The sequence below is a fragment of the Oreochromis niloticus genome, linkage group LG9 (genome assembly GCF_001858045.2).
Source record: "Oreochromis niloticus isolate F11D_XX linkage group LG9, O_niloticus_UMD_NMBU, whole genome shotgun sequence".
Taxonomy (NCBI): Eukaryota; Metazoa; Chordata; class Actinopteri; order Cichliformes; family Cichlidae; genus Oreochromis; species Oreochromis niloticus.
In genome coordinates this window covers 29,886,384-29,911,398 of record NC_031974.2, presented here as the reverse complement: position 1 = coordinate 29,911,398, position 25,015 = coordinate 29,886,384, and the positions used below count along the sequence as shown (strand labels likewise).

General features: G+C 42.3%; 1 protein-coding gene across 6 annotated transcripts in view; it reads left to right on the top strand.

Annotated features, from left to right (window-relative positions):
* The window catches only part of arhgap12b (Rho GTPase activating protein 12b), a 71,743-nt gene extending 50,800 nt beyond the window's left edge, over positions 1 to 20,943 (top strand). Inside the window, exons 1-18 of one of the 6 annotated variants that reach the window (XM_019362961.2) lie at positions 1,991 to 2,219; positions 7,815 to 8,087; positions 10,531 to 10,671; positions 10,794 to 10,874; positions 11,395 to 11,517; positions 12,920 to 12,994; positions 13,385 to 13,446; positions 13,522 to 13,603; positions 13,781 to 13,903; positions 16,086 to 16,190; positions 16,308 to 16,406; positions 16,612 to 16,714; positions 16,804 to 16,923; positions 17,025 to 17,123; positions 17,889 to 17,966; positions 18,070 to 18,204; positions 18,324 to 18,429; positions 19,545 to 20,943. In XM_019362961.2, coding sequence (XP_019218506.1) covers positions 2,133 to 2,219; positions 7,815 to 8,087; positions 10,531 to 10,671; positions 10,794 to 10,874; positions 11,395 to 11,517; positions 12,920 to 12,994; positions 13,385 to 13,446; positions 13,522 to 13,603; positions 13,781 to 13,903; positions 16,086 to 16,190; positions 16,308 to 16,406; positions 16,612 to 16,714; positions 16,804 to 16,923; positions 17,025 to 17,123; positions 17,889 to 17,966; positions 18,070 to 18,204; positions 18,324 to 18,429; positions 19,545 to 19,719 — 2,067 coding nt within the window. In that variant the 5' untranslated portion in view covers positions 1,991 to 2,132 and the 3' untranslated portion in view covers positions 19,720 to 20,943. Of the gene's footprint in view, positions 1 to 1,990; positions 2,220 to 7,814; positions 8,088 to 10,530; positions 10,672 to 10,793; positions 10,875 to 11,394; positions 11,518 to 12,919; positions 12,995 to 13,384; positions 13,447 to 13,521; positions 13,604 to 13,780; positions 13,904 to 16,085; positions 16,191 to 16,307; positions 16,407 to 16,611; positions 16,715 to 16,803; positions 16,924 to 17,024; positions 17,124 to 17,888; positions 17,967 to 18,069; positions 18,205 to 18,323; positions 18,430 to 19,544 lie in introns of those variants that run through there. The other 5 variants (XM_019362959.2, XM_019362960.2, XM_005471626.3 and 2 more) reach the window with 5 other exon arrangements.
* The last annotated feature ends 4,072 nt before the right edge of the window (positions 20,944 to 25,015 follow it).

Below are 25,015 nucleotides of genomic sequence, written 5' to 3'. Positions count from 1 at the left end.
TCAGCCAGGAATCTGCCCGTTGAGAATACAGTATAAACACTGGGCAGCGATTTACAGTGAGGGTACTGGGAGTATATTGTGGGAGGACGTCATGCTCGCTGATCACAAATGTGAACATCTAATGACTGGCTGAAGTTCTTCTTACTTGCTGCCTGCTATATTTTACTCTGTAATACCACGGGGAAGATTTTAGCAGGTGTGCCTGTATTTTCTGGTACTGTTGAAAAAGAGTGTTTTAAAAGTGTGTGTTATTTAATTGAGTGAATTATTTAATGTGTCATACGTTTTGGTTAAATAGTGCTTATTATAAATTGGCACATTATCATCAAAATAATCATCATCATCATAAGCACACATTCTCTTAAAGCAGTAGCCGGCCTAGACCATAAGATTAAGGTTGTCATGACAATCGTATCTTACTTACCTTACAATCTTATACAGGTGAAGGAAGTGCCCTATACTTGCAGTCTTCCTGTTGACCAGCAGGGGAAGCCTCCCAGTTCTTATTGATCTCTGTTGCTCTTCTGCTGTGTTTTGTCAAGTTTCCCTCCCCTCCCCATCTGCAGCTGGACGCAGCAGATGGACGCCCATACCTGAACTGGTTCTGCTGAAGTTTTCTCCTTAATCAAATGTAGTTTTTCCTTCCTACTGTCACCAAGTGCTTGTACACAGAGGTTCGTCTGATTAGGTCTTTACCTTACAATATAATGCAGTGACTGTTGTGATTTAGCATTATATAAATATAGTGAGTTGAAATAAAGTGTTTGGAAAAAGAGGTGACGGTCAACTAAGGCTTGTGCAAAGTTAATGAGGAAAATGCCCCACTTCTCACTTGATTTATGACCTAATTTAACATTTTACTGATTACTTTTTGGTGTTCATCAATAGTTTCAAGTCATATTTAATATAGCATGAAAAGCCTACCTTGGGATTCATAAGTTGCTATCAGAGGGGTCATCAGATCCACTCCTTATTTGGCCCTGGTCTCTCTCTTATTGTGATTTGGTCCCTGCAGCTCTCGTGAGATATGACAATACTGGGAATAATTTTCTGCACATGCATCATGACATGTGACCCCTTTCACATGATATACATATATAACTGATGCCATGTTTGTGTGCTTTAAATTTAGTCGGCTGCAGCTTCCCATACCTGAAGATTAACTATGGCTTTTCCTGCTGTTAGTGTAATGTTCTCAGATATATTTTTCAACTGTTTTTCAAGTACATTAACATGTTTTAGGTGCCGTATTTAAAAGATTACCAGCATAAACCTTTATTTTGTATTTATACAAATTCATTGAAAGAATTTATTTGCAGGTAGCGGTCAACTAAAGTCATGAAAAGACAAAATTCTCACATCTTATCATAATTTTTAACACCCTGTCGTGTGCCAGGTATCATCTATAAACAATACAAAGTAAAATTTGTGATCAAAACCAAGTGTTGTAATGTTGAAAGAGCTTCAGCATGTTGCCACATGGAATTGCAAAAATCTTTAGAGAAATGTTGCCGTTGGTGATAAAACTTAAATAACACCTTCCTCTTCAACTATTCACTTTTATTGCCCGTCAAACCTGTAAATATACTCTTGCTTAATCTGTCATACGGCACTCATTTGACCAGGTGAAAGAAGAGTCCACAGGAGTAGTGATCAGGGGTGTTATCTTTCCTCAGCACACTCAGGTCTCTACACTGTGGTAAAAATAGAGTCTGGCCTTTGGTGAAGCAGTTTTGTCGGCGGCTGGTCTAAGCGAAACCCACAGAAAGTCATTCTTCATAGGGGAAGCTCACACTATTTCAACAGTTTCCTGTTGTGTCAGATGCGTTTGTGTACACTGCCGCGCTCTGTGTGTGTGTGTGTGTTTGACAAGTGCAAAGGGGAACAGAATCCTTCCACCACACACACACACACACACACACACACACACACACACACACACACACACACACACACACACACACACACACACACACAAAGTGAGGTCTCAGATTTCCTCTTACCTTCAGGTGGAACATTACAAGTCAGAAGGACTGAGAGAAAGCGGTGTTTTTGTGTGTGTCTGTGTTGGGAGGGGTGCTTTGAAACCACAGCGCGTGCCCCGTTGCACTTGATGGCCGCCGTGCATCACCATGCGACGTGCATTCAGTGTGTTCAGAGGCTACAGGAGAGCCGGGGAGGATGACGACGACGTCTTTGTGTGCAGCTCTGGACACAAGGTGACACAAATGAGACTGCTAGATATTTTCACCATGTCAGCTTGCTTAGATCTCTGCCCTCTGAATTAATATAGCACAGTGCCTCTACGTTGCCAGCACAGATGGATTTCAGGTCTTTGATGTCCCATAACAATTAGTTCATCTGTGCTCTTCCTCAAACTGTTCATTTATAGTTTGACAACTTTCCATCAGCACTGGCAGCAAGCAGCAGCTTTGTTCTCCTGTTCAACTGTTGCATTGGATTCCAGGTATTATTAATAACAGCATAGTGAAAGTTTGCCAGTCTGAATTTAGGGAACAGACGGTGACTGCCAGTGATGTTTATCTTCATGTCAAGTTTAATTTTAAAGTAAAAAAAAAAAAAAAAAAGTTCCTCTGTTGTCTCCTGCAATACCAAATATGTGTTGTGTTTTAACGTATGGTGTACACTGCATGAAGCTTTTCTTTTTCATACAGAACAGCCTCTCTTGATGTTGCTATTTTCATTTCTGTCTAGTTTTGAGGGAGTTGCCACTTTTTTCCCTCTTTCGTGTTTGGATGTCATACAGATTAGTAACAAACTTTAAAAAAAAAAGGAAAAGCTAGACTTTGGACCCCTGCATGGGGTGGCTGTAGCTCAGGAGGTAGAGCAAGTCAGAAGTCAGAGCACTAATCAAAAGGTTGGTAGTTTGAACCCTGGCTGCTCTAGTCTGCAGCCCAAATATCCTTGGGCAAGATGCTAACCCCATGCTTTCCGATGCATCCAGCTTGCAGTGTGGCTGTTGAATGAGGCATGCTGTATAAAGTGCTTTAAGTGTTAGAACCAGTCCATTTACCATTTGTAGTAAGGAGGGAATCTGATGGTGATATCTCAGTTCTGTGCGTACACTAGAAATGGTCCTGAGTTGTCACCTGTATGCTGCGATGAAACATATCTATCTTGATGGGAGTGGTCTCGCTTCCTGGAAGGCAGTGGATCATCATTTGTAATGAGCATTTGTAATGAGCTGAATGGCTTGATGAGGATGAAAGAGCTGTGAATCATGGTGTTAGAGGCTGTATTTATTTATTTTTTTAGCTTCCTGTTTTGTTTTTTAACCAGTAAAGCTAGTCTTGTTTTCATCCTGTGATTTAGTCTCTGTGCATGTGTGTGCACCATCATGGTACCTTTTCTGGAAGCAAATAATATATAAAGTTTTATGTACTGGAAACCTTATAGGTGTGCGCTTGATTTCACACTGAAAGTGAGCATTCATGTGACGAAACATCTACATGTCATTGGGAATTACGACACAGAATTTGTTGAAGATTATAGTGAGTTTATCACTATAGCTCTGTGGTTACGTTGTCATGCTAACACGCACGCAGTGACTGTGATCTGCATTTGCTCACTGCCTTAAGTTTGAGTCCACAGTAGCCATTAGTCGGGTGTTTGGTAATAAACTGTCTGTTGGTTGTGCTCTTCTTGGTACTCATTATGTTCCACATTAACAGCACTTAATCAGGCTGAGGGGAGCACTACTCAGCCTGTGGAAACACAGAGGGAGCTTCGTCCAGTCTTTGGTAATAACACTAATAACAACAATAAAGAGCTGAGCGTCCTTTTAAACCTTATATGTTAGGGTGGTGCAAAATGACCAGTGCAGTTGAAGACAAACTCTCTATACAGGCAGCAGAATATGATATAAAACGATTGTAGCATATGTGGCATGCATGTCAGCAGTTGAACCGTGTTCCTTTACCCAGTAATAAAGCTTGTGCACACTCCACTCAAACTACAATCATTTTTAAATGACTCTGAATGCAGAAACCAGAAAAATATTTTGGTTTCCCTTCTGTCAAAACAGACATTAAAGCATGTTAATTACTTCTCCACCAGATGCATTCAGGTTTGTTTGGGCTGAGTGGAATCTAAATGGATTTGACCCCAGTCGTGCTCTCCACAGCCACGAGACTTCATCATTGCTGTATTAGTTCCTTAAAAAAAAAGAGCAGTTAAAGCTGCAGCACACTGGATTCATTCTGGTGGCGACGGACAAGGCTGAACCCGAGTTCAGCCAAACTGTCATGTCTCTGCGCTTTGCCTCGTTCAGCCGCTCACTTTGTGCTGGACTTGAAACTGAGAAACAGTGGGTAAAACTAACTGAAGCCAGCAGGGTGCCACGAGGCCTTTGCTCCACTCCAGCACGTGTGCAGGATATTAAATAATAATTCATGTGAAAAATATTCCTGTTATTCCAAAACCGGCAGGAAGTTCCATCTGCGTCCTGAAAGATGCCCAAATGCTTGTAACTGAAGTGTGTTTCCACCCCTACGTTCCTCACCTGTAACAAACAGAGGCAGTGCTGGCACAGCCTTCTGTATCTAATGTCTTGATGCATTCTCAATCATCCAGGAAAGTAAATCTCCAAAAGTTGAATCTGTTCATCTGGACGTAGCGTTTTGTGGGAGAAACGTTTCGTCACTCATCCAAGTGACTTCTTCAGTCTCAGCTGACTGCAGGTTTCCCCAAACCTTATAAACAGTACATTTGCATAATGACTGAAACCAGCCCACTGAAGGAACAATGGGCTGTGAGGTCAGTTCCTTAATCATAATTATGCAAATTCCCATGACCATTGATCAACAATCACTGACCAAAACCCACTGATCAAAGAACACTGATCAATGGCCATGAGTACCATTCACAGAGAGTTGGGGAATGGCTGCAATCACAGATGGCGAAAGATGTACCCTTAGGCCCCCTCCTCGATTCAGAGATGGTCTTTCCCTTTTCACGTAAATGGCCTCCTTGACTCCGCGCTCAAACCAGCGTTCTTCCCTGTCCAGGATGTGTACATCCTCATCGTTGAAAGAGTGTCCACTGGCCTGTAGGTGTAAATAAACTGCAGAGTCCTGGCCTGATGAGGTTGCTCTTCTGTGTTGTGCCATCCGCTTCGCTAGAGGTTATTTGGTTTCCCGATGTATAAATCCTGGCAATCCTCCTGGCGCTTAACAGGTGAAAACCTGTAGTGATCCCATATGTGTCAGGAGTATCGGAACAGTTGAGACGCATTTTTTCTAAACACCGGGTCTCTGTGGCTTTTAAACCCCAAAATACGCTGCGCCAAAAACTGGTCCACCCCAAGGATCGGGTCCCCCGACACAAACAGAGTAACATAGTGTACGCTGTTAAGTGCCAGGAGGATTGCCAGGATTTATACATCGGGGAAACCAAACAACCTCTAGCGAAGCGGATGGCACAACACAGAAGAGCAACCTCATCAGGCCAGGACTCTGCAGTTTATTTACACCTACAGGCCAGTGGACACTCTTTCAACGATGAGGATGTACACATCCTGGACAGGGAAGAACGCTGGTTTGAGCGCGGAGTCAAGGAGGCCATTTACGTGAAAAGGGAAAGACCATCTCTGAATCGAGGAGGGGGCCTAAGGGTACATCTTTCGCCATCTTACAATGCTGTGATTGCAGCCATTCCCCAACTCTCTGTGAATGGTACTCATGGCCATTGATCAGTGTTCTTTGATCAGTGGGTTTTGGTCAGTGATTGTTGATCAATGGTCATGGGAATTTGCATAATTATGATTAAGGAACTGACCTCACAGCCCATTGTTCCTTCAGTGGGCTGGTTTCAGTCATTATGCAAATGTACTGTTTATAAGGTTTGGGGAAACCTGCAGTCAGCTGAGACTGAAGAAGTCACTTGGATGAGTGACGAAACGTTTCTCCCACAAAACGCTACGTCCAGATGAACAGATTCAACTTTTGGAGATTCTGTATCTAATGCTTTCCTGCTCGCTAGAGACACCCAAAGCTGGCACTAGTCAGACTCAGCTCAGCTCCAAAAGCCCCAAATATTTTTTTTCAGACCATACAGAACGTTAAACGCTCTGAGCCGTAGCCATGGAAACTTAGCTTTTTCCTTTTTGTGGAGTGACCTTCGGATGCTGCCAAGTTTTAAAAGACCATCTCAAAAACTGTCTTTGATGTTCATCTGCTCTGACACTGCAGGGCCGGGTCCAAATCCAGGAAAATATATTCAGACGGCAACTCTTAGGTTGTGTAAAGCAAAGATCTAAATGGAAGACAAACTGTTTAGTTAGCTTTTTATCTCTATACCGCATCGGCACTTTACACCAGCCATTTGCACAAAAGACACACGTAACTTATCTTTTCTACTTCCTCTTGCCTTTGCTGTGCAGGGTGCCTTTTTTTTTTCTAACGCTTGTTTCCCCAAATTTTTCAATCTTTCTAACCTGCTATTGCACAATTTGAAGCAATATTTATGGTTACTAAGGAGATGTTTAGCTGTTAGGTCCCTGTGCCGTGACAGTGCTGTCTGTTATGGCAAAAAGCCACATTTAAAGGGACAGCTCTTCACAGGCCTGCACAGAGTCCTGTGAAAACTTTCTGTTTAAAATTCTGTATTTTCCTCTGACCTGTAGTGCTCTTTTTGTGTGCTAGGAGGAAATTTGCTGTATGTCTGCCTTCTCTTGATGAAGTAAATTGTGCTCAAAGCACCAAAAATCTATATTTCTTTCCAGGAATTAAGACCCAGTTACCCAGGAAAATATGCAAACCTTTTAGTGAACAGTTGAAACTACACCTGCACCTCTCGCAGTGCTAATGCCAGTGTGACAGCATGGTATCATTAGTTTTAGGTTAAGATTTAGGCTTGTATGATAATGTATGTTGTAATTGTACAAGTATACTTGTATTTGCTATTTATTATGTGATGTTTGGGCCCCTACCTATAACCTGTGGTTATAAGTATGGATCCCCATTTCATAAATAACTTTGTGAACAGGAGCAGAAACAGTTCCAATACATTCAAGGAGCCTTGCTGCAGAAGGTGTCTGAAAAACTGGGCAACTCACACCAACTCAATCTACCTATTGTTTAATATAGCTATTAAACAGCCTCATGCATAAACTGTGAAGTCAAATCTCTGAAATTCACCATTTAATTTCTTTTGCATTTCATTTCTTTTATCCTACATGGGTAAATCTTGCATTAAAATACCAGCAGACTTTGTCCTCAGAGAATTTGCCTCTGATTTGATAGATAAATGATTACATAACTCTGTTGAGAGCATGTGGTTCAAATCTCACTGATATGGTGCGATTTCAACCTCTGTGACTGCAAGCCACATGTGCCGCCTCCATCCTGCCGTGCAGACTGCCAGACTTGCTCAGAGCCTTCGACTGCCTCCTCACTCACTCACTTTCGTTCTTCTAAATGGAGAAAGTAGATTGTTGTGCAACATTTATATTTCTTTGCAGCTAAATTCTGTGTTTATGTTTGTAATGCTAACTGTGCTGTCGCAAACAGCTCAGCTGATCACGTTCCACCGTTGGGCCCACCCTGTGACAGCTGCTGCTGTTTGTAGCTAGGCCGAGCGTGTCCAACACATACTTGGATGTCAGCAGACACTGGCGTCTTGTGGTCATGGAATTCCTGGAATGTCATTGAATTTTCAGAATAAAGTGAGGACAGTCGTAAATTCCCAGAACAACTCAGTGAATATAAATGAAAAAAAGATGATCAGCCACCCGTGAATGAATGCACCACAAATCCTGATCTTCCTCCCTCTTTTCCTCCATCTGTCTCCTCCAGACAACATCACCGACAGGTCAGGGCCGGTCCGACTCGCCTGTCTATACCAACCTCCAGGAGCTGAAGATCTCTCAGTCCAGCCTGCCTCCTGTGCCCTCAGGCTCCCCAATCCACATCCTGGGTGACTGGGAGACCCACAAAGATCTGAGTGGCAGGCACTTCTACTACAACCGGGCCACCGGGGAGCGGACCTGGAAGCCACCACGCACTAGGGATACTAGCAGCAGTACCAGCAGTACCCGAGGAGACAGCCAGTGCACAGCGGAGAGTGAGGTGAGGGGTGCCTGGAGTATTTGGAGAGAGATGCTAAAAATGATCTGTTTCTGTAAGTAGTCATAAATGTCAAATATGAACAAGCATTCAAACAAATAATCCTTTGTTTGGGCCAAAGGGTTTAGGTGTGAGTGGATGTGGAAACAGGAATCAGGTCATAATGGTCTGTAAATGGCATCTCTGGCAGTTCACGTTAAATAAACAGGCTCTGTTGAAGTTGTGGTCAACCTCACTTCTAAAAGATGTTGTGGTTAGACGAAGGTGGGAAGACAAGTGCGCCTTTGATATAGAGAAGCCATGGTTTCAGTTTCTTAGTAGGTTGTCATTTCATCCTAACTATCCAACACTGCCCCCTTGTGAAGCATTAATGCACTGTAGTATAACTGATAGAGCATTGGAGTGGCTTATTATAGCCTAAAAACAAACGTGTTGATTCCAGCTTCGCACAGGACCTCTTGTTTCTCTCAGTTGCAAATTGTTTTATTGTTGTTGATTGTGCTGCTTGGCTGAAAGACTCAAAACATGAAATTCAAACCAGCCTGAGGAAAAACGTGGTGATACACGACAAATAAATCTGCCAATGACATTTGCAAATACCATCAGCTACTAGTGTGAAGTTGTTCAATATGTTATTTTCAAGCTGTGACTGTTAACCATTTTTACACAAATAAAAGCGTAAGTCAGCTATAAAGTAAAAACAATAAATAAATAAAAGAAAAGAAACACATCAAATGTTACTTGATGCTTGGGTCCTTCAGCTTTTATATTCACTAAATATAGTTGGCTGAACGCTTCACTACTCTTTTTCTGATTTGGCACCAGCAGCCAAAAGCTTTGCTCTTAATTTATGTATTAGCTGCTATGTGGATTACACTTTAATGTTCAATTCAGTTTTATTTATGTAACACCAAGGCAATAAAAGGCCTCAAGGCCTTTTATATTTTAAGGTAAATACATACAGAGAGAACCCAACAATCAGATGACCCCTGTATGAGCAACCACTTTGGTGACAATGGGAGAGAAAAACTCCCTTTTTAAACAGGAAGAAACCTGCAGCAGAACCAGGCTCAGGGAGGGGCAGCCATCTGCTGCGACCGGTTGGGGGTGAGGAGAGGAAGATGGGACAAAAGACAGAGATTAATAACTAATGATTAAATGAAAAGTGGTTCATAAACACCCTACACTATCTCTACTTTTAAGATTTGGCTTAAAACCTTCCTTTTTGCTAAAGCATATAGTTAGGGCTGGATCAGGTGACCCTGAATCCTCCCTTAGTTATGCTGCAATAGGTGTAGACTGCTGGGGGATTCACATGATGCATTGAGTATGTCTTCTTCAGTCACCTTTTTCAATCACTGTGTTAATAAACCTCTCTGCACTGAATCATACTTGTTATTAATGTCTGGCTCTCTTCTACAGCGTGTCTTTTATCCTGTCTTCCTTCTCTCTCCCCAACCGGTTGCAGCAGATGGCCGCCCCTCCCTGAGCCTGGTTCTGCCGGAGGTTTCTTCCTGTTAAAAGGGAGTTTTTCCTTCCCACTGTTGCCAAAGTCCTTGCTTATAGGGGGTCATTTGATTGTTGGGTTTTTCTCTGTATTTATTATTGTAGGGTCTACCTTATAAAGCGCCTTGAGGCGACTGTGGTTGTGATTTGGCGATGTATAAATTAAATTGAATTGAATTAAACACAAAGAGTGGAAAAAAGGTGAGTGAAAAAGACAGTCAGTGCATCGTGGGAAGCCCCCAGTATGTCAGGCCTATTGAAATGTAACTAAGTGAGGGCTCAGGGTCACCTGATCCAGCCCTATCTATATGCTTTATCAAAAAGGAAAGTTTGAAGCCTTAAAAGTAGAGATATTGTCTGTCTCTTGAATCCAAACTGGAAGCTGGTTCCAGAGAAGAGGGGCCTGAAAGCTGAAGGCTCCACCTTCCATTCTACTTTTAAATATTTTAGGAACCACAAGTAAGCCTGCAACAGGGACCTAATGAAGAGAAGCTGATACTGGCGAAGTATGCTTTTTCTTTGTAGTCCTCGTAAGTAGTGTAGCTGCAACATTTTGGATCAAAATGTTTACATAACTTTTACAGTTTTTCTCTTTCTTAAAAAATGTGTTCACATTCTTGCCTACAGTTGGGCAAGATGATTGGTGCTGAAAACTATTTTACAACCTTTTAAAATTTGGTGTTGTACCTTACAGTGATATCAAAATGAAGCTGTGCAGATGCTGCTGAAGTGCATAACGCCCTTTGTAACTCACATGTTGGAGTTTTATACTCAGCAGCCAGTTTTTACTTTGGTTGACTCTAACTTTGTGTCCTGTTACAACAAACTTTGTTGACCAAGTGTTTGAACACAGACAGTTGTCATGTGGTCATATGTGTGACCGTTGGTTCAGCCGATTCTTTGCTTTAAGGTCTTCTTTTCTGTCCTTCTTTCTCCACAGCCACTGTCCTCAGAGGAAAACTGCCACAGCACCCACTCCAGTCAGTCTGACAGCCAGTATGGGTCACCCCCTAGGGGCTGGTCTGAAGAGCTGGATGAACATGGACACACTCTCTATGTGTCTGAGTACACACAGGAGAAGGTGGAGTCTGATTTTGATTGTGCTTAAAAGAGTTTGGGTGACCTCACCCGTCACCCTTAGTGACTGCACTTCCATCAGATGCTTTTTCTTTATTTGCCGCTGACCTGTGTTTATGTTTACAGTGGATAAAACATGTGGACGAACAAGGCCGACCCTACTACTACAGCGCTGATGGCTCCAGGTCAGAGTGGGAATTGCCTAGGGTAAGATTACATGATGAACTTGGCTGTCCATGTGCTTTGTCTTTGCTCTTTACATCAGTCATCCACCACTTAATGCAGGTTCCTTCCTGGGACAATGACTACTCTTGTCGTATTACATCACCTGGCACCACTGCACTGTAACACACTTTGGCTCATCCTAGCAGTGTTGAGACCAGTCCTGTTGTTGTAAGTGGATGAAGGTCTGAGAGCTCATGGAAGAGCCAAGTTTACGTTGAACTCTAAGTGACTGGCTATTAGTGGCACTTTACCACCTAATCTGGAGGCTTTAGAGGCGATCAGAATAGACCACTTCGTTCTCAGAGTGAGTAAACAGTGGTCTAGTGCACACGCAGGTACAGTCAGTGGACTTTACTGTAAACAATGCCTGCCGTGTAAGGAAACTTCCTCTGTCCAATGATCCTGTGGACAGTAAAAGGAGAGGTGGGAAAGAAGGGAATCTGAAGTCTGTTAGAAAAACATCTGGGACCGTAAACATCACCGCTTGTCTCTTTCTTTGCAGTACAACATCTCCCCTCAGCCCGGCGAGGTTCCTAAGAGTCGCAGCCTGGAGAGAAAGCAGCCGGATCCCATTGTCCTCACTAAGTGGAGGCACAGCACCTATGTCTTAGATCTCAATGACAAGGTAGGACAGAGACCACCACTAATGTGGAGTTAAACAGTGTTAGGCTGATGGAAACAGGCTTTCCTGTGTTGTTCATGCTGTGTTTTGTGTGCACTTTAACACTAATGACAGTTGGAGTTCAGCATATGGAAAGGTGGTGAATTATTCTGTGTGTGAAAAGAAGAGAACAGGTTGTTGTGAAAATTAATGATGGCCAATAAAAATGGATTAACAAGTTTGTTTTATCTGGGGAAGACTTCATGGTGTGTGTAGCCAGCATATCTCTGTGAGGACAGTGGACACCTGCTCATCATGTTGTATGGGATACAATCTTGTGACATGTAAAACAGACCAGAGCCACAAAGTTCAGTTCACAAACCCACACGCTGACACTTGAATGTCCCTGAATTCCTTTTAACAATGCAACATCTGTTACCAGCTGGGTCAGTTGTCGGTCTCGCTTGTGTCTTTGCGCATTTAGTTTGTGAGAGTGCTTTTCTGTTTTTGTCTCTTGTGAGAACAAAAATATTTGTTTCTGTAATGGTTTTTTTGGTGGGGGGCTTTTTCCCCCTGTCAAAGCTTCTCTGAAGAACTTTTTTCACAGGTTGAAAATAAATTTTTGTTTTGATTTTTTTTTTTTACCTAAGAAACTTTTTCACAAACTTGGCTAATTTTCTTTTCACCTGTTTCAACTGGAGAACCTTTTTCTTCCTATTTCACAGGTAGGAAAAGTAAACTATTGTAAAATGGTCTGAAATGGATTTTTAACTTTTAAGTCAGGAGGAAAATAAACTTTTTAGATATTAGAAAATGAATCACCACAAGCTTTTCTCACTTTCCTCTCAGGGAAAGGAAAGCTCACAGAATACAAACTGATAAAAGAAAGGAGAAGCTGCAGAGATTCAGACATCCTCAACTTTAGCCTTCAGTTTGGGCAAAGCTCCAAAAACTGGTCCCTGCACTTTTTATTATGCAAGGCACTTCTTTTTTCTTTCTTTCTTTTTTTTCAACCCTCCCTGATGCAAAGTTTATTAAGTCGCATTAAAGAAATGGTTCTAATATGGGATATAACAATATGCATGAGTTAAAAGAACTAACTGCATGAGTGGCTAGTTTTAAACACAGCATTTTGTGTTTTGTTAGTTTCTTCAGTGTACATTGTTGTTGATGCAGGATGGAGATCAGGAAAAGGAGCAGCATATTGGACAAAATATTGAACATCTCTGTAGCCAAAATCCAAGATGTTTACAATTCAAACCCTAACTTGTCTTTTTTCTGTCTTTATCTTTTGATGACTTCTATTAACAATAACTCATTCTTGTGATTCCATCCCAGGTTTCTTCTCCATCACTCACTAACCTCAGACCTGCTGTCTTCATGTATAGTTATTAGTGACTTATCACACTGTGCCTCTTGTTGGTAGGAGTGTGCTTCGGTGCCCAAGCAGAGCTCTCCAGACTCTGACTCCTGCCCCTCATCTCCTAAGCACCCCTTGACCGTTAGTATCCCAGCTTGCACTGCACACTGCATATCATCATCCTGCTGTCTCTGCATGTAAAGACAACACTTCTCGTCTTTCATCTTTTCAACAACCCATTTGGTTTACTATAGTGTGCTGCATGCCATATTTACCTGCATCAAACCTATCACCTACCTACTAAACTACTATTTCAACACTTTGCTGCAGCATTAGGGCGCCATCTGCTGGTGGTGTTTAGCTATGAACACAGCAGCTTTAAGACTCAGTTTGCTCCGCTCCATTTGCTTGTCGTGTGTGTGTGCGTGCGTGCGTGCGTGCGTGCGTGCGTGCGTGCGTGCGTGCGTGCGTGCGTGTATTTTCAAACGTGTTCCAGCAGGTTTTTATCTGCCACTGTGTCTCTCTCCTCAGCCTTCAGAGAAGTGTGGAGTTCTCAATGTCACCAAAATCACAGAGAATGGAAAGAAAGTCAGGTAAGAAGTGATTACTCTCTAAAAGTGTTTTCTGCATCCACAGAATGTCGTTAACACGTTTGTCCTGACTAACAGGAAGAACTGGACCTCCTCCTGGACTGTGCTGCAGGGCTCATCCCTGCTCTTTGCAAAGGGTCAGGGGGGCAGCACCAGCTGGGTATGTATCCTGTGACCTCTGACTTCTTCTTTTTATTTTTATTTTTTTTAAATCATTCCATTTGTTTCTCTGATATTTTCCTTTTCCATATTCCTGCGTATTCACCGGCCTTCATGCCATCTGTGTTGTGACGTTTGTCACCTTCTGTTCATTAGTTTTCTCCTCTTCTCTCTGAAGTCTTACTACCGCAGCGACTCTATCCCAGAGCTGCTCCTCACTCTTCTTAGCAGCTGGAAGCACTCAGTCAAGCCCCGTCCTGCTGTCTCCTATGTGAACTGTAGGCCCAGTCAGGCTGCCGCTGTATGTTCCCTCTCTCTCTGCATGCGCTCCCACCTCTCTCCCATTTGTTCATTCACCCCTGCTGTGACTGACCACTGACGTGTGTTTGTCAAGCTTAACTCACCTTAACTTCACTTTAGAGAAACAGCAGTTTAGAGAGAGATCAAAGGAGTCTTTTAAAGGTTGTGTGATATTTATACTTTTATCTTAAATTTACAAGAAAGCAGCTACCATACATTTTTGATCTTTGTTGCACTTTGTGGCATTAAACTTGCACATTTTACCTGGTACTTGGAGAGCAAGTACCTAAGATAGCGGAGGGCATTATACAGCAGTTGTTTTGTTTGCGCTCAATTTTGACAGTCCTATTAAAGATTAATATCAGGTTGTACATGCTTCAGATAGCTTTTCTTCAAATTCTTTAATTATCACTCACTTTTGCAACTTTGTACTTTTGTGTTACTCGCAAGAACAACTCCACCTCATTGTTAGTCCATTTAAAAAACTCAGTGCTTTTCCTCGACATTTTGCCGCAACGTTTCAAAGAGACGGAAAGTAAATAAACGGCAGACAGAAATGAGGCAGGTCGAATCGTCTTGCGCTTCACCCATGCGCAGTACTGGAACGTAAGCGTTTTCGGTCGCTTCAATGTGGACGCACAACTCCGATAGTGTGGACGCGGAGCGTTTTCAGACGAAAACGCCATTTTCAAATCTATCCGGGCTAGTGTGGACGTAGCCTTAGACACACTAATGAGCAGCAGTGGAGCCCATGCAAGTCACTCATACAAACAGAAAATAGTTAATAATGAGGACTTAAATTATTCTGTTGGATAAAAGTGTATGCAGTGTGTCTCTCCTCAGGAGGACATGCACTTGTATTTTACTTAGGGCAAGTGTGTTTAATACTTTATTGATAAATGGAATGCTCCTTAAATATTAAGTGAGTAAAAATATGCAGAAAAGAAAGAAAAAATGCAAAGAGTTTAAAGAAAATCAGCATTCCAGTAACTAGAGAAAAGTGATTTAAAGAGAGGAACAACAAAGTGTAATCAAACCTTCATGAGAAGTTCACACCCAACAGCAGCATCAGTGTGTTTCATACAGTTTCTCTGTGATGTCACTGAAAGATTTTTAAGAGCTGTACTGATATTTCGTTTAGCTGGAAGAAACCCCTGGCTGGTAGCTGTGTGTGGAGTGAGGAGTAAGAGAAAAGGAGAGACATGGACAAAATGCATACTGGGAGAGAGAGGAGGCAAGAGTTGACATTTATAGCAGCATATAAAGACACAGGGAGTAAATACAGAATGCTAACAGGGCCTACCAAGCATAGGTCCAGGACCAAGCAGTCAGAGGGTTCCCTGGTCTTATTCCAAAAATATATTACATTGTCCAGAGTGAGGCACAATAAAATAAAGCAAGTCACTCTACAATCCAGTGCCAAATTTAAAATCTTGTCTTGGTCATTTACAACAAGTGTAGATCCTTATAACTGACCTTGTTTTATGATGGGTCGGTGCTCACACCACAGCTCTAGTGATTAATAACAGTGATGGGTCGTGTCCTGGCATTCCCTTCCAGAAAGTTATCCACACATGAAGAGCAACACTTTGGGGACAGTGTTGGCGTTGATGAACTGCTCCTACGTGCATTAAGCAGTGCTTTCTGCTGGGGTGTCAGACCAGGCGTTGATGTCAAGGATCCGTTCGCACAGTTTCAGGCATTTGACATATGGACCGCTTGTCTGACAAGAAGAGAGTTTTAGGAGGCTCACGGTGTTCATCACTTTCCGGTGATATTTCCAGGAATAGCTCTGACTGAATTACAACGCTGTCAGATTTAAAACCTCCGAACATCGTGTTCATTAATATGCATGACATTAATATAAATAACTAATGGCCTTTTTGCTTTTTCGTAACACAAAACTAAAGATCTGTGTGTGTGAAGAGATCCAATATGTACCTCCTGCTTCACCAGTGATTCCTCTGACATCGATGCAATATTAATGAACATAACTGAGGTTCTTAGATGATTTAACGACTATTTTATTAACTGTTGTGTTATTTACTGAGTCCAGTGTAAAGTCTTTACCCGTTTGTTGCATATCTGGTTTCATCCTTGTACGGACACAGCAGGACATCCCTGTTATATCATGTGTGTGTCAGATGTTGTCTCTCATACTGTGTCTCGTCTCTCTGTTCCAGAAGTTTGGCAGCAATCAGTCGAAGCCTGAGTTCACTGTGGATCTGCGTGGGGGGACAGTGGAGTGGGCCTCCAAGGACAAATCAAGCAAAAAGCACGTCATCGAGGTGCTGGAACCATTGGACCTGCTCCCAACTCTCAGCTCTTGTTTTTTCAGTCATTTTTGGTTCAAACATGTCAGAACAAGCTGAGCTTTTTTGGCTTTTTATCCTTTCCTCCTCTAGCTGAAGACCCGTCAGGGAACAGAGCTCCTGATCCAGTCTGAGATTGACAGTGTCATCAGTGACTGGTACCGTGCCCTTACAGAGACCATCAACACACATGTGAGTGGAAGACACAGAAGCTTTACCTTTAATTTAGATACTTTTCCCACAATTCAGTGCAAGCCCAGCCAGAGCTGAAATCACAGTTTACACCTGTTTAAACAAACTGCAGTGAAAGGTTAAATACTCAGGAGTGGACAGAATAAATAGAAACTGAGAGCAAATTCAGTCTGAGCCAGCTTATGTATGTGTCTTCCCCGTCCAGGCATGGGAGTCGGATGAAGCCATTGAGGAGGACATGCCTGAGTCTCCAGGAGCTGAGAAACACGACAAGGAGAAGGAGCACCGGGACTCTAAGAAGAGCCGAGGTAAGTCTGCGAGTGTCCTTGCGCTGCAGAATGGACATTCAGTGTGTTTGCAAAAGAGAGGCACTCGCATGAAGCCTGTCTTCCTACAGCAATGAAGAACTCTGTGAGCATGGATTCATCAGACCAGAAGAAAACCAGGATGAAGCTCAAGAAGTTCCTCACTCGTCGACCCACATACCAGGCTGTCCGAGACAAAGGATACATCAAAGGTAAGCGGACAGCAGCTCTACGCACGTGACTGCAGCGAGTGCTCTGTGATGTTCCACCAGACGGGCGAAAGATGGAAATAAATGTTTGTGTGTGCTCACAGATCAGGTGTTTGGCTGCAGTCTGACCAGTCTGTGTCAGCGGGAGAACACATCAGTGCCCAACTTTGTCAAAATGTGCATCGACCATGTGGAGAACACAGGTACGAGCCCCCCAGACATACGCATATGACACACTGCTTATTATTTTTATAGATTTTTTTTATACAACTTCACGAATGCAGACATTAAGCTCTCCCATTCTAATTTAAAGAATCCAGAATATGTTGCTATGAATCATGCATCACCATGGCGATGGTTTGGGCTCAGTTTTATTTCATGTTCAGTCAGTCGTTTGTTACAGTTGCATTATTTTTTCACACACATTAAACAACAGAGTTCCAGAGGTTAAAAGTACATGAGCCAATTACCTGAGTCGTAAACTGGAAGAGTGTAAAAGTATTTAAATGAAAAAATGTTTGAAAATCAGTAAATACAAAAATAAAGAGATCTTCCAGCCTATGAGGTTCCAAAGATACAGGCCAGTAACATGACCTGTGTCCAAGGCCATGGCGGAGAGAGGCAGAGTCTTTCAGAAGTAAACTCAGGTTTTCTGCCACTTCAGCCAGTTCAGAATATTAAACATCTGTGTGGAATTTCATTTTTTTTAATTGTTTTTGCTTCTGATGCTGCGACTTTCTGTATCAGGCATAATTTTAGTCTCTTTCAAGCATCAACATAACTGTTTTCATACAGACTACCTGCAGTTTGTTCCAGAGCAACACAAAGTGAAGCAGTGAAGAGAAAAGCGTTTGATCAGTCTCTCTTTGTTGGTGCTGCTGCTTTAAAGTCAGGAAACACAAACGCGGCCTTGTCGTTTACACTCCCTGCTCCTGTCTGTGTTCCCTTCCTCTCACCTCCACCCACAGGTCTTAATATTGATGGCTTATATCGAGTGAGCGGGAACCTGGCAGTGATCCAGAAGCTTCGCTTTGCTGTGAATCATGGTAAGATCTAGTTACACTGTATAATCTCTATATGTGATGTGATGTAAAGGGTCATTTTTCTGGTAATAGTTGTGTTCTGCCTTACCTCCTCGTCATCTGTCAGATGAGAAGGTGGATCTCAATGATAGCAAGTGGGAGGACATCCACGTCACCACCGGAGCTCTCAAGATGTTCTTCAGGGAGCTTCCTGAGCCTCTGTTCTCATACGGATCCTTCAATGACTTTGTGAACGCCATCAGTGAGTTATACGGTTAAAATAGTGCCGCTCTCAATCTTTAGGTTAAATCCTTTGCCTGGTGTGATCACAAGGTGGCACTGCATCCATGTGTTTTCACTTATTCTGCTTCTCCTCTTCAGAGTGCTCCGACTACAAGCAGCGAGTGAATTCGATCAAAGATTTAATCAAGAAGTTGCCAAAGCCCAACCATGACACAATGCAAATCCTCTTCAAACACCTGAGGAGGTAAGCAGTGCGCAGGGACACTTTTCATTCATCCATTTAATAAATAACTTCTTCAGACCGTGAAACCTGTGAAATCTCATCACTGTCTTCAGAAGTAAGGAAGTCATCGGTCAGACTTGTTCAGCTCTTCGTTTCCAGATTAAAGTCGTATATTCTCTGAATTAAAGCCACTGTGTTGTATGTTAGTTATTTATTACTCCGAGACACCACTGTGTATTTTGTTATACACTAAGGTATAATGACAAAACATTGTTTCAGCCCAGATATGAATCATTTTACCCTGAAGATCCGTCAAATAAAAACAAATATTAGGACCTGTGTCTGTGATGTACATGGGAAAAGTACATCCTGAGAACTGTAACCAGCCCACGGATCATCCCAGTGTGAAGCCCAGGATAATAACTAGTTGGCCAACTCATCAGCAGTCACTTTGAAAAATATAACTGGTGATAAACATTTATGAGGAACATCCGACACGGAGAAAGTAAAAGCCTTCAAGTGTGTATTCTCTAATGCCCGTCCTCTTTGATTTATTTGGTCACGTTTTACTTGAACGAGTTTCACATGCGTGGCTCAAACGGACCCGTTCAGCTTGTTTACCCTCCCTCATTCCGATCAGCCTATATGCAAACACAAACTTGAGCCAGCTGTGTATTCTTGGCTCACTGCAGCCAGTGGCAATATCATATGTTCACAATGACATTTGCCTAGCTTTCCGATTTGCATTTATATGGTGCTGTGTTTGCTGTAATTCAGTACCTGTGAAGTGGTGTTTCATGAGGAAATTTATAGCGTGACATTCTGTGTATGGAGGTCTAGGTATATCAGCAGGGGGATTTAATCTGCCTTCTTTTTTCCTTTGCTCCATGAATATGTTATTGTTTTGTGCATCTGCATGCAAGGATGTAGATTCTATTTAAAAAGACTATTATGCTCTTGCCTGGAGCGTTCTGTCATGTTACCGAGTTTGCCTCTGTGCTCCGGCTCGAGCCTTAAAGATGTATGTAATGCACTTTTCTCCAGATGAAACCGGAACGCCGTCGAACACCTGAAGCTGTTTATAAAATGTGCGATCTCTAAATCTCCTCTTCTCCCCATTCTCCTCTTCCCTCCAGGGTGGTGGACAACGGAGAGGCCAACCGCATGACCACACAGAGCGTGGCCATCGTGTTCGGACCCACGCTGCTGAGGCCCGAGACAGAGACGGGCAACATTGCGGTCCACATGGTCTACCAGAACCAGATAGTGGAGCTTATACTGCTAGAGTACGAAAGTATTTTTGGTAGGTAGAGGTGCCTACTCAGGAAGAGGATGCCACACTTTTCAAACACGGACTTGTTTTCCATTTCCCTTCCTCTCTTTTGTTTCTGGACTGAATTGAACATTGCTGTGGACCAAGCAGAAAAAAAATTCCTAAAGTGTTGCACTTAAAGAAGTTTTGGAGATGATTTAAAAGAAAAAAACAAAGTGTATAAATCTCACCCACTTGTTCAGTTGCCATTCGTGCTACGAGTAGTGGGGCCGGATGAGTTTTTTTCAGAGTGGTGCTGCGATGACGTGTGGACGATTTGGTGGATTTGAGTATTCAGGTGTTTTTCACATACACTGGATTCCCTGTGGCCAGTAAATGAAAGTGGAGCTGCTCGCGCCTCTTGGTGGAATCCGACCAGGGAGTGGATCTGGTTTCTGTGTCGTGGAGCTTCGTTTGTGACGTGTGAGCCCTTTGAGTATTTGGATAAGGTGGAAAAATAATCAGTGTTAAGCTAACAGACTGTCTTTTGGCTCTTGGATGAACTGGAATTACACTTATCCCACTTATTAGTGACACCCCTGCCCCCACTTTCAACCAGTGTTGGCCATTAACCCTTTGGCACACAAGTGTACTGAGTGAGGTAAATGGCATAACATCGGAGCAGAAGCATCCCTGTGTTGCCACTTTGTAACAAACTGTGTGTCGTGTAGTCTAACGTGCTTTGTTAACATTTGCGTTAAGCCGGCCGCGATCCTTCGTGAACTTCATTAAAACTTCAGTGGCGAGAAAGGTCGCCGACCTCAGTCCTGGTGTTACTGGAAACCAACAAAGCGGACTTCTGGGAACTTCAGTGTTACCATTTCACGTGAATTTGCTGACCCTTCTCCTCACGTAAGCTAATATTAAAGTGTTCAGACAGGGGAACATGGCGCCCGGCTGTTCGAATGCAAAGAAGAGCCTTTAAATCCTTTTGGAGCGTATGTACAGGGAAAGAAAGTAGCTGTTAAACTGTCGTAGTGACTGAGGTATGTGTGCTTTTGATGGCGAACCAGTGAAAGAGTCTGACTTTGTTGAAGTTTGAATCAAAAACGTGAAAAATAGACGGATTGTGAAAAAGAAAAAAAAATGTGACCGACTGTTACTTTTGTTTGCAGGTGTATCTGGAGTGTTTGCGCATGGTCAGGCATACATTTGAATGTACTTTTCAGGCTAACTGCTGTTTGTGAAATTGCTATGTCTAATAAAAAAACAAGACAAACCCACGTCGGTGTGTGCTGTGGTGGCTGTGTGGATGTGAAGTGAAGAAAAGGTTAGCAGGCTGTTTAACCTTCAATCAGCTCTAAAGCTTCCCCCCTTTCCCTCGTCTTTAATTACATAATTGAATTAATCTACTCAGCACTGATATCCTGCTTATTGAATTGAGTGATTAAGCTTTCATGTCTCAATCAATTATTTTCCTACCTGTTAATTATGAAATGAAACATCGGTGTATTTCTGGAGATTTCTTGAACGCGGCCCAACCTCTGCCGCTCCACTTCCATTAATCTGATTTCTCCGTTCTTCAAACGCCGTTTTTGTCGTTCCGTCTCAGGTCAAACGTGGCTGCAGACCTGAAGGGTGTGGATTAATTGATGTCTAATTAGGTAATTGCCACAGTGTCAGTTCTGATTAAGAAGCACGAAGCGGAGCAAACTCTGCTTTGCTGAAAGCCACACAGAGCCTGTGTGTATATTTTCTGTAGTCGTCTCCATATGTGGAAGTTTCCAGAGTGGGTTTGCTTTAATTTAATTTAGTTTTTATTAGCTTCAGTGTTTCATTTTCCTTGATTTTTGGAATGTGGCATTTGTCGGGGGAAAAAGGTAAGATCAGAGCTAATATTCAGAATTCAAACACCGCCATGTATACTGCCACAATAAACATGCACATCAAAGACGTCAACTAAAGACACTTCTTGTTTTTATAGTTTCAGAATATTCTTTAAGTCTTTTTATTTTAGTTAGGTAAAATGGGTTTTTTTTCACCCTGTTAACTTCAGTAACCTCTTTTTCATATCATTTTTTGTGGATATATATAATAGTAGTAGTTTCTTGGCCTGATGAGGCTTCTTGACTCATTATTTAATGACAAATTAAGTCGAATTAAGTCAAAGATCTGGAGTTTATTCAAACTGTTGACAATACATTTGGTATCTTTTCACTGAAACTCAGTATGAGGTCCAAAGAAATGTTAATGGAGCGAAGGAGAGAACAAAAACTTTAAGAGTAGCCAAATTAGCAGTGCTGTACAAAGAAAACCAAAAGGCCTGAAAGACCACAGCAGGCAACTAAAACACTCTTGGGGAGGTAGGTGTATCATAATCAGTGTCTAATGTCATGAATGTAAACAGGGTTTACAACACGGTGTAAACCTTTGCCTATACTAAAAACAGCAAGGCTAGATTGGACTTTGACAGAAAACGTGAAAGTACAGTGACCTGGAGAGGTCAAAAGCACCAGCGAATAGAAAAAGACTGCAAAGCTCACACACACATAAAGAAGCACAACAGAAGAGGACACAACATAGTGACAGATCAGCTGCAGATGTGACAAAAAAAGTCTTCACAGATGAAACAAAGATTAACTTCTGTCAGAATGAGAAGAGAAATGATCCAAAGCTTTCCACAGCATCTGTGAAACACGCTGAAGGCGATGTTATGGCACAGGCCTGGCTGTCAGCAGAAACCTGTAAATTGTGTTTGTCGATACAAACTACTAACAAAAATAGCAGGATGAACTAAAGTGTACAGGACCATGCTCGCTGCTCAGATTCAGCTGAATGCTGCAAAACTGATGAGACAGCGCTTCACACTGCAGATGGATAAGCCAAAGCAAACTGCAAAATCGACCCGAGAGTTCCTCAAAGCAAAGAAAGGAGTTCTTCAATGGCCAGGTCAATCACCTGAAGACAGCAGCCTAGCAGAAGATCTCACCAACGATCTCATTCTTACCTGGTTTTCAGGATCTCCCAAATGAAATAGAAAGTGTTTTCCAGTTGATCAACCACAAAGCTCGCTGTTGGTGGATTCCCTGGTTTGATTTAACATTTCAGCCTGTATATTAGCCCGCTGACATTAATGTGAGGGTTTAGAATCTATGACTGACCGTATCTCACAGATGACAAAAGCTGTGCGATGTGTGACATCATGTGTGAGTCACATGTATGTTAGATTTTTAATACTGTAAGCAGAATACCTCGTGTGACTTTTCCCTCTTTCTTGGCAGTATTTATCTTCTGTACTTTTTCTAAGGGAGTTAAACAGAACTTTTCATCCAGCCTCCAGGCTCTTTTCTTTCCACCACATGCCCTCCTCTGATTGAAGCCACTACTCTGAACCACCTCCACTCTCTTTGCCTATGTGTTAATTTATTGCAACAGGTTTAACTCATACCTCAGCTCTGGCTCTGTTTTGACAGGATGGACCACCCTGGATTCTACAAACGTGTCAAAGGTAGGCAGCACTGAGTCGTGCGCCCCGCTGAAAACCGCAGGCCGTTAAAACTGAGATGCAAAGAGGAGGGCCCCCAGTATTTCCAAATGAGAAAACAATTAGATCATTTCTATAATTCATGGATGCGACCACAGCGCAGGCCTGGAGAGGCTTTGAGTGTTTGAAGTGCTCCGTATGCTTGCAGTGGTTTTCAGGCCTGATCTGCTCCGTGGAGGCCGAGGTGTGGGCAGGTAATGTGAACAAGCCATTATGGAGCATAAAAGATTTATGGATCCCCCCCCCGCTTCATTTGCAGGTGGGCTGTCAGCAAAGTGGCTGAATGAGGAACAAAATGGTTTGGGAGGTTTTTCTTTTTCTACACTGTGGTAAAGACATTTTTACCAACTGCTTTTACCAATAGCTCAGAGAGCAAGTGTGAGCTGCTGTTAGCTCAGTGCTGCAAGACGAAGACATCCAAGAGGAGCCTTTTAGATTCCATGATGCTGATTGGTTGTTGAGCTGTGCAGCAGTTAGAGCGTTGGAGCTTTTAAACGTTGTGTTTCTGGACACCCGAGGACTGACAGTTACTTTTATTTTTTTTACTACACAGGTTTTCTTTCTTTCTTTTTTGTTTCTGGTGAAAATATTCTTCTACAGCTGAAAGTGAAACTATTATCACATAGTTTCCAAATAACCTTATCACCTAGATAAGATTACAGACCAAAAAAAACGATTTATTTGTCCACGTGTTTGTTGAAGATCCTAATGTGCATTAGAAGTGACGTTTCATTTGACAGTCCAGTCCAAACATCTCTTTGACAGACGAACTAATGTTCCTCCACCTCCTCTGCATCCATCCACCAGCCTGCTACACCACCATTAATGATTTCTGTGGCAGCAGCAGGGCGACATCACTCAACGCTGCAGTTTCATGTCTGATAACACAAACTTAGACGTCGGCTGACACTGATGCGAACTCGATATGTCTTTGAAGCTGTTAATACAGGATGGATGTACCTAATATAATGTCACCTATGTAGGGGTGGGTGGTATAGCCTCAAAATGATATCACGATATTTCATCGAAATTTGCAATAATGATATTTATGATGATATAGTTAAAAATACTGAATGTTTTATCGGTGATTGTAGCTTTCAGGCAGCAGCATTTGTCAGGCCAAACAAAGGGACCGGCATCTGTATGCTCATCGACGACCTGATTCACTGTGTGAATGAATCCATCACAGTGAATCAGGTTGTGTAAGAATTTCAAAGTTATAAAGTGTTCTACAGGTTTTATTCTGCATGACTGTCAACTATATGCTGCTATATCACTGGTTTACGTTTGCAGTGTCACGTTTTTTTTTTTATTGGTATGTACTCAAATATTGGATTTTACAGGCCAATACAAACAGTTTTTAATGTATCCGTTGCGAATAAACTCATGTCTTTCTTTCTCTGATGATAAGAAAGACCAGGCTTTTATTCTGTTTCATTCCATGTGTATTCAGCTAGCTAATACTCATAATTCATAGTAAGTAAATGCGGGGAAGTTTTCAGACTTTGAAATCTGCAGCAGTGTTTAGACCTGAATATCTCAACAACAGGATCAGTGAGCAAATAACAGCCCTGAAATAGTCAACACACCATTTTCAGAAAACACAAATTATTTGATACATGAAGTTAAAATTTCATATATATTCAAACCTTTGACCATGAACGTTTTATTTAAATCAGAGGTGAAATTATTCAAAAAGAAATTTGCTCATTTGAGATGTAATGACCTTTAAACTAAACCTGTGGTTACAAAAACACTTCCTGTCCGATAGAAGTCCAAAACGTCCCGTGGCCCTGACTTCAGTAAGCACT